The sequence below is a fragment of the Hyperolius riggenbachi genome, chromosome 3, assembly GCF_040937935.1.
Source record: "Hyperolius riggenbachi isolate aHypRig1 chromosome 3, aHypRig1.pri, whole genome shotgun sequence".
Taxonomy (NCBI): domain Eukaryota; kingdom Metazoa; phylum Chordata; class Amphibia; order Anura; family Hyperoliidae; genus Hyperolius; species Hyperolius riggenbachi.
In genome coordinates, this window is record NC_090648.1 from 105,010,635 (window position 1) to 105,018,844 (window position 8,210).

The 8,210-nt window shown below is 44.0% G+C and overlaps 1 protein-coding gene across 1 annotated transcript in view; it reads left to right on the plus strand.

Annotated features, from left to right (window-relative positions):
- KCTD9 (potassium channel tetramerization domain containing 9) overlaps positions 1–6,926 on the plus strand; it is a 44,329-nt gene extending 37,403 nt beyond the window's left edge. The window contains exons 10-12 of the mRNA XM_068272321.1: positions 685–790; positions 1,783–1,916; positions 5,003–6,926. Of these exons, the coding sequence (XP_068128422.1) occupies positions 685–790; positions 1,783–1,916; positions 5,003–5,119 (357 nt within the window). The 3' untranslated portion in view covers positions 5,120–6,926. The remainder of the gene's footprint in view (positions 1–684; positions 791–1,782; positions 1,917–5,002) is intronic.
- Positions 6,927–8,210: the final 1,284 nt, after the last annotated feature.

The following is an 8,210-nucleotide window of genomic DNA, read 5'->3' on the forward strand; positions in this document are numbered from 1 at the left end:
GGTGTAGGTTGGAGGAGAGTTAGTGTTAGGTGTAGGTTGGAGGAGAGTTAGTGTTAGGTGTAGGTTGGAGGAGAGTTAGTGTTAGGTGTAGGTTGGAGGAGAGTTAGTGTTAGGTGTAGGGTGGAGGAGAGTTAGTGTTAGGTGTAGGGTGGAGGAGAGTTAGTGTTAGGTGTAGGGTGGAGGAGAGTTAGTGTTAGGTGTAGGGTGGAGGAGAGTTAGTGTTAGAAATGGGTAGAGACAGGGTTAGTGTGAAAGGTAGGTTAGGAAAAGCAAAAGTAGAATATCGGTATTGCCGATATTTTACTAGCAGCTTCACCTATTACCCAAACTTCCCAGCCCCCTTTTTAAATGTATGCCCTTGTATGAACAGCTAGCGACATGACTATATACACTTTGTAAAAGCACTGCATAAGAATTATATAGTCTCTCACACAAAAAAAGTTACACACCACACACACCTGTTTACACTTTTTTGGTGTTTGGACTGAGCAACTGCCATTGACGAAGTGCTTTGAAAAACAAATAAAACCCTGAGGCTTGACATCACTGGGAAGGAGGGGCAACACACCAATATATACAGCACTATACAAAGCAATAGAAAATGTTTCTGATGCTGAAATCGGGAAAAGTAACAAAGTGGATATCCTGAATAATTGACTCTTAACTTTTTTTTTGTGTGTGCAGGGAGCAAATCTCCAGGGGGTAAAGATGCTGTGCTCCAACGCAGAGGGAGCTTCCCTGAAAGGATGCAACTTCGAGGACCCATCCGGCCTGAAGGCCAATCTGGAAGGTCAGAGCCGAGCAGAATGCATTTACTGGCTAAGATGCTGACGGGCAGTAACTGTTCAGATGCTTCAAAAGGGTGAAGCCAAACTTTCCCTTCTATGAGCTCATACAGGGACTTGAGTAACACAACAATTCAACTAGTATAAATATATCCTCAAACATTACTATCCCCTGTCTTTATAATGTTTATTCCCATCTGCTGCACATACACAGCTGTGCACACATGGAGGAAACGTGGGCAGTAGTGCAGAATCTGCCCCCCCCCCAATTAGCCTTGGCGTTCACCCCACACTCACCTGGCTCCTCCTATGTGATTTCACCAACGCTGCTCCGTCAGCCCTCTGGACCGAGCGCTGTAATAACAGCGCAGGAGATTTGGGCACAGCCGGCGCCACCATAGACCGTAATAGGGATTACGGCTATGGTGGCGCACAGTGATTAAGTTCAGCGCCATCAGAAGATGGCGCTGAAGTTACTTTTAAAACACTGTAATTCGTCCGCCAGCAATAGCTGGAAGCCAAATTACATCATTCCCCACTATCCATATGGACCTGGAGGGGGAATAGTAATGCAGCCGGGACTTGTGCAGCAGCAGCCGGATAAGACATATACCGGCTGTATCCAGCACCCAGGTCTCCAGGCAGCAATTTCATATGTATGCCTCCTGGATCCCCTCCCTGCATAGCAACTTGTCTGCAAAGCTTTACCACTGCAAGGTCCCAACCCTGACACCCCCCCCCCCCCCTTCGTGTGTATGAGGCTTGAGTCTCCATATGCCGGTGTATGGATTGTATATTAAGGCTTCTTTTCACCTATGGCCACTAGAGGGTCTGTAATTCCTATTGTACTAATTTGACATTTCCTCATAGGGAGAGAAACTTTTTTTTTTTTCTTTTTATGTTTAAATTAGACGCAAAATATAATCATAACTGACATCTCAGACAGTTTCCTTGCCCTGCTTTTACATTTTTTTTTTTTATTTTTTTTTTCCATTAGGGGCTAATCTTAAGGGTGTTGACATGGAGGGTAGCCAAATGACTGGAATAAACCTACGGGTAGCAACCCTGAAGAATGCCAAACTGAAGAACTGTAACCTGCGTGGGGCTACCCTGGCAGGAACAGACCTGGAGGTGAGGATGTGTCTGTTTTTATATGGCTTTGCTTTGAGCAGGAGTGGCTTTGCGAGAGGGAGGAATGTAATACTGCTGCAGCAGGACAGTAGTCTAGGTCCTTCCCACAGCAGCCAATCAGATTGCAGAAGTAATGACCCATCAAACTTTCCTACTGCAAAACCTTATCACAAGCTGTCTTTCACTGTTTCTTGGCTTAAATGACCACTATTGGGAAAATCGTAAAATTTAAAATGCATGTAAACACATTCAAATAAGTATGTTTCTTCCAGAGTAAAAGTGCCAGAAGTTACTTTTTTTCCTATGTTGCTGTCACAGTAGGAAGTAGAAATCTGACAGAACCGACAGGTTTTGAACTAGCCCCACCACCTCATGGGGAATTCCATGATTTTGTTTAGTTTCAAAATCACTTAGCAAATGGCAGTTGCTCTGTCCAACTGCCAAAAAAAAGGGTACAGCTGGCCAACATCACTGTATAAAGCCTTTTCAGGAAATGTCTTTATAAAGATTAAAAGCCTTGCTGAGAATCCCCCATGAAGAGATAGACTAGTTCAAAACCTGTCGGTTCTGTCAGATTTCTACTACCTACTGTAAGTGACAGCAACATAGGAGAAAAGTAATTTATGGCTCATTTTGATCTGAAAGAAACATACTTCTTATTTGTATATGTGCATTTTAAATTTTATAAATTTCACGATAGTGGTATAGTAGATCTTTAAAGGTAACATAAACTGAGAAGGATATGGGTTTTTCATTTCAAAATAATACCAGTTGCCTGACTCTCCTACTGATCCTGTGTCTCTGATACTTTTAGCCACAGGCGCTCAACAAGCATGCAGATCAGGTGCTCTGACTGAAGTCTGACTGGATTATCTGCATGCTTGTTTCAGGTGTGTGATTTAGCCACTACTGCAGCCAAAGAGATCCGCAGGACTGACAAGCAACTGGTATTGTTTAAAAGGAAACATCCATATCTCAGTTAAGGTTCCCTTTAAAGTGGTCTAACACCCAGCATTTCACCTTTGCTTTAAAAGATTGCTTACAGCTTATAAACTATTATGCCAGATTTTTTTTTAGCAGAAATTCACTGAATGGATAAGGGCCCGTTTCCACTAGAGCGAATCCGCATGCGTTGTCTGCATGCGGATTCGCATAACCAATACAAGTGGATGAGACTGTTTCCACTTGTCAGTTTTTTGGTGCGTTTTTCTGTGCAGGATTTTTCTGCACGGTAGGGCCTGCAGAATTCGCCTGCGTGTGGAATGCAGGCGATTCGCAGGCAATGTATTTAATAGGGGAAATCGCACATGCGTTTTTTGCCGTGATTTCGCATGCGAATTCGCACTAAAACTAATGTACATTGAGCCAGGCAGTGACATGGTTAAAATCGCTGATAACCTGCCTATGCGAAATCGCGGCAAAAATCGCATTCGGAATCGCATCCGCATGCGATTTTGTCAGCGGTGGAATCCCAGCGATTCGCACCGCACTAGTGGAAACGGGCCCTTAAACATGACATTTTAGTGCTGCATTTAGCTAGAAATTCTCCTCCGTGCTTGCTTGTTTAGTTACGAATGTATCTATCTACAATGTAACAAACAAACACTGCTCTGAGAGAACAAAGAGGGCTTCCCTGGCAGGCTTTTCAAAGGTCTATTTGTATTCCAAATAAAGATACATTTTGTAACTAAAGATAAGAAGGGATGCGGATTCCTAGTTAAAGAGTAACTGTCAGGCTGCAGAAGCTAATTTAAACCTCTAGTCTCCTGTGTTAAACAGTTTAGAAGGAAGCCAAAAAGACATTACTGAAGATAAAGATCTCTCTTACCTTTGATGTGTGCTTATCAGCAAAGCTTAGACCTAAGCAAGCCGCAAGCCGCAAACCATACTGCAAAGCATTCTGGGGCCCTCCCCTCGGCTGCTAAGGAGAAGACGGGATCAAGTTTCAGCAGCTTCTAAAACTCAGTCCAGCCACAGCACAGATAAATCTCGGGGCAGAGTACACTGCAGGAGTCCGCTATTGTTCCTAGCCACATGGCTCATTAATATTCACTGCAAACTAGTGTTATTCAGTATGAGCTGTTCTGTGATCAGGAAGCAGGCAGGACATGACGACACATTTGGCTTCACAAACATGGAACCTGCCATGAGCTGTCAGGAGCATCATTCTCTGCATATACTATATACAAATTCTGTGAAATCCAAACGTGGACAGTGAAATGCATATGTAATGTAAGTACAGCCAATCTTTAGCTACTGATATGTGTTTATTTTCTCTGAGACCTTATACCTAACAGCTCCTCTTTAAATCCAACACTAAAATGTCATGTTTAACCCATTCAGTGAATTTCTGCTTTAAAAAAATCTGGCATAATAGTTTGTAAGCTGTAAGCAATCTTTTAAAGCAAAGTTGTAATGCTGGGTGTTAAACCGCTTTAAAGAGAGCCTGAGGTGGTCTCATTAAATAATAATAAAAAAAAAATAGGCTACCTGATCCGGGGGGCTGAGCAGATCAGGTAGCCTCCACAACCGCTGCTTCACTTTCGTGACCTCTAGGTCATGATGCAGGAATGAGAGATTCATTCTCTCATTCACAGCGTGCAGAGAGGTGGGGGAGCTGCCCAATGGCATCACTGGAAACCCTGCAGGAACGCCCCTGGCAGGCGTTTTGAACAAGCAATCCCTCTCCCACATGTTTACATCTGAGATGGCGACAAATTATTCTCGCTAATCTCGGGGGGCTATAGTGCGATAGTGGGGAGGGGGGGGGGGCACAGAGACATGGTATAAGGCAGAGAAACATGCCTCTGTCTCATCTGCCCCTCCACTTTTGCTCTTCAGAAAACAAGACTGAGTTTGACCAAGTTGGTTGACTAACTCAGTTTTATGCTCTTTTGCATAGATAACTCAAGTTTTTTTTAAACTCTTTCTGTATTGGAAAACAGAAAGGGATTTTACATAATTTCTTAGTGGGGCTAGTATCTGAATATGTTTACCTCATCGTGTCACATGTCACTTCAGGTTCACTTCTATAAATGCATGTGGATTTTTGTGTTAGGTCTACCACTTATTTCTCCCTCTTGCAGAACTGTGACCTGTCTGGCTGTGACCTGCAGGAAGCTAATCTCCGGGGATCCAACGTAAAAGGGGCAATATTTGAAGAGATGCTCACACCACTACATATGTCCCAGAGCGTCAGATAGATGCAGCTGGGCTCCTCCTCACATATCAGACAAGTATGTGCCTCTGACGGCCAGTGTTCTGGAGACGCCTGCCTATTGCCTGTACCACTTGGGCAGATCTACCTATATTCTCTATACCATAATCACTTGTATTCTCTCAACTGCACAGGTGACACGTGTCTAACTTGTCACATATATGTAGCTCTATTATACACCCAAAGCTGCTTCAGATACATGGCAAAACTCCAGAGGGATTGTGTACCAAGTTGGTGGTAGTTGCGCCAGGCTGGCAGGGGGTGTGGCATTTTATCAGACTGACAGAGACCATCTCAGTCCTGATCACTATAACTGACATATTAGAGAAGGGCTTGTTGACCACGCCCGTAGCTGCACTCCTTGCTTATACAAAGCTGCTGGTGGAGTCTGAAGTTATTTTGTATTGGCTGTTAAATGGTCACCTGGGCTGCTGCATTGTGACCATTCTCAAGTTTGCCTGCAGAGTCTGTGCAAACTTCCTCTCTATGCACTTAAGATTCAAATTGTGTAGCACAAATATTTGTGTATATGTATGGGAGAATGCTAATTTATAAGTTATGCAGATGGGGGGATCGAGGTCAGCGTTTTTGTCCTAGCTGCTGAACTATGAGTCCCAGCAGGCACACTAGGCTTTGTAGTCCACCTGCTGCTGAAGGGCTGTAAAGCTGCCCATGTTTCTTCTAAGCTAAGCAGGGTTGGGCTATGGGCACACACGCATTGCCACGGTGATTTGTGCATCTTCTGCTTCATTGCAGGAGCTGGAGGGGCCACTCGCGGTGTTATGGACAAGTGGGGCTGATTTTATATCACAGAAATTGGAGCAGTTGTCCAGAGCGATGAATCGTCCTTAAGGGCTGGAACCCACTAGAGCGAGTTTTTTTTTTTTGAGCGTTTAGGGAGCGTGAGAAATCACTAGTGATTTCCCTAAACGCTCTGCCAATGTAAATGGATGGTGCAAATTCCACAGAAGCAATTAGTAAAATCGCAAACGCAGGACATGCAGCATTTTGTTAGCGTTTGTGCTTCAATGTAAAGTATATAATGACTGGCGTAATCGCTCATCAAAACTTACACGGAGTGATTTTGCTAGCGTTTTAAAGTTAATGTACACTGTAACAAAATTAAAATTAATTGAAAGGACCAATCAGACTTTAAATTGCTAATCGCTACACAACCGCTGGCAAATTGATTACACTTTCTAAAATCCTCGCTCCTTAAATCGCTCATGAAATCGCTTACAAACTGCTCATAAAAAACACTAGCGATTGCGATTAGCGATAGCGTTTTGTAGTGGGTTCCAGGCCTCATACATTAAAGGAAGGATTCTGATTTCCCTGCACCACGTTTGCTTTGGTTTTCTTTGCACCTGCCTAGGTAAATCAGCCCTATCGGAAGCCTTTGATCCAGCGCTAATGTTTGGGAGTTTTTTTTTTTGTTTTGTTTTTTTACTAGCACAAAAAGAAGCAGATAGCAAGGATAACATCCTACTACTTCCAGTGTAAAATGGGGACTGCAATGTAAGGCTACTATTGCTGCACAGATTGGTGAGTGATGGGGTTAAAACTGAAGTGACAGGGATATGGAGGCTGCCATATTTATTTCCTCTTAAGCAATACCATTTGTCTGGCTATCCTGCTGATCCTCTGCCCCTAATACTTTTAGACATATGGGGACATTTTTCAAGGGGGCCTGAGATAAAATATTGGTGAAGTTTTAGAAATCTGTGCAGAACTGTCTCAGACTTATTAAGAAATCCCCAATAGTGCAGTTTCCTTCTTAAAGAGAACCCGAGGTGGGTTTGAAGAATATTATCTGCATACAGAGGCTGGATCTGCCTATACAGCCCAGCCTCTGTTGCTATCCCAAACCCCCCTAAGGTCCCCCTGCACTCTGCAATTCCTCATAAATCACAGCCAGGCTGCTGACAAACAGCTTGTCAGAGCTGGCTGTGTTTATCTCTATAGTGTCAGTCTGCTGCTCTCCCCGCCTCCTGCAGAACTCCAGTCCCCGCCTGCATCCCTTCCCTCCCTGCTGATTGGAGGGAAGGGACGGGCAGGGAAAGGAGCTATGCAAGAGGCGGGGGAGCAGCTGAGACTGACACTACAGATGTAAACACAGCCTCACAGCACGGCTGTGATTTATGAGGGATTGCAGAGTGCAGGGGGACCTTAGTGGGGTTTGGGATAGCAACAGAGGCTGGGCTGTATAGGCAGATCCAGCCTCTGTATGCAGATAACATTCTTTAAACACACCTCGGGTTCTCTTTAAACTGTTCTTAAATAGGAGTTAGGAAGATTTCTCAGACAGTGCAGTGTGAGGAAAATTGCTGTTTCTGAGGTAACCAATACATCTGCTGTATTGCATCTATGTCCAGCCCTGGAAGGGTTGAGCACATACCAGCTTCACAGGATATTTTGAGGGGGGGGGGGGGGGGGGGGCTGTGGGAGCACTTTACAAATCTTGCCTAGCCTGCCCTGTGCAAGCTGTGCAGAAGTGCTGTTAAGCAGTTCTTAAAGGACAACTGTAGTAAGGGCGATTATGAAGGCTGCCATATTTATTTCCTTTTAAACAATACCAGTTGCCTGGCAGCCCTACTGATCTATTTGGTTGCACTAGTGTTTGAATAACATCAGAAACAAGCATGCAGCTAATCTTGTCATATCTGTCAATAATGTCAAACACCTGATCTGCTGTATGCTTGTTCAGGGTTTTTGGCTAAATGTATTAGGGGCAGAGGATCAGCAGGATTAGCCAGGTAACTGGTATTGCTTACAAGGAAATAAATATGGCAGCCTCCATACCCCTCTCACTACAGTGGTCCTTTAATCTGCAGCAGTTTAGGAATGGATTTGCACTTGTCTTAACTGTAGTGCAGTTCTAGAAATTCACACTGAACTGTCACTATTAAGTAGGATTTAAGAAGTTTCTTATCATGCAGAACTCTTACCCTTGCAGGTTAGAACAGTTAAAGAAGAAAAAACGGTTGGTAATGCTTTGATGAATCTGGCCCATAGACCCTAAACAAGCATGCAGCAGATCAGGTGTTTCTGATATAGTCAGATCTAACAAGTTTAGC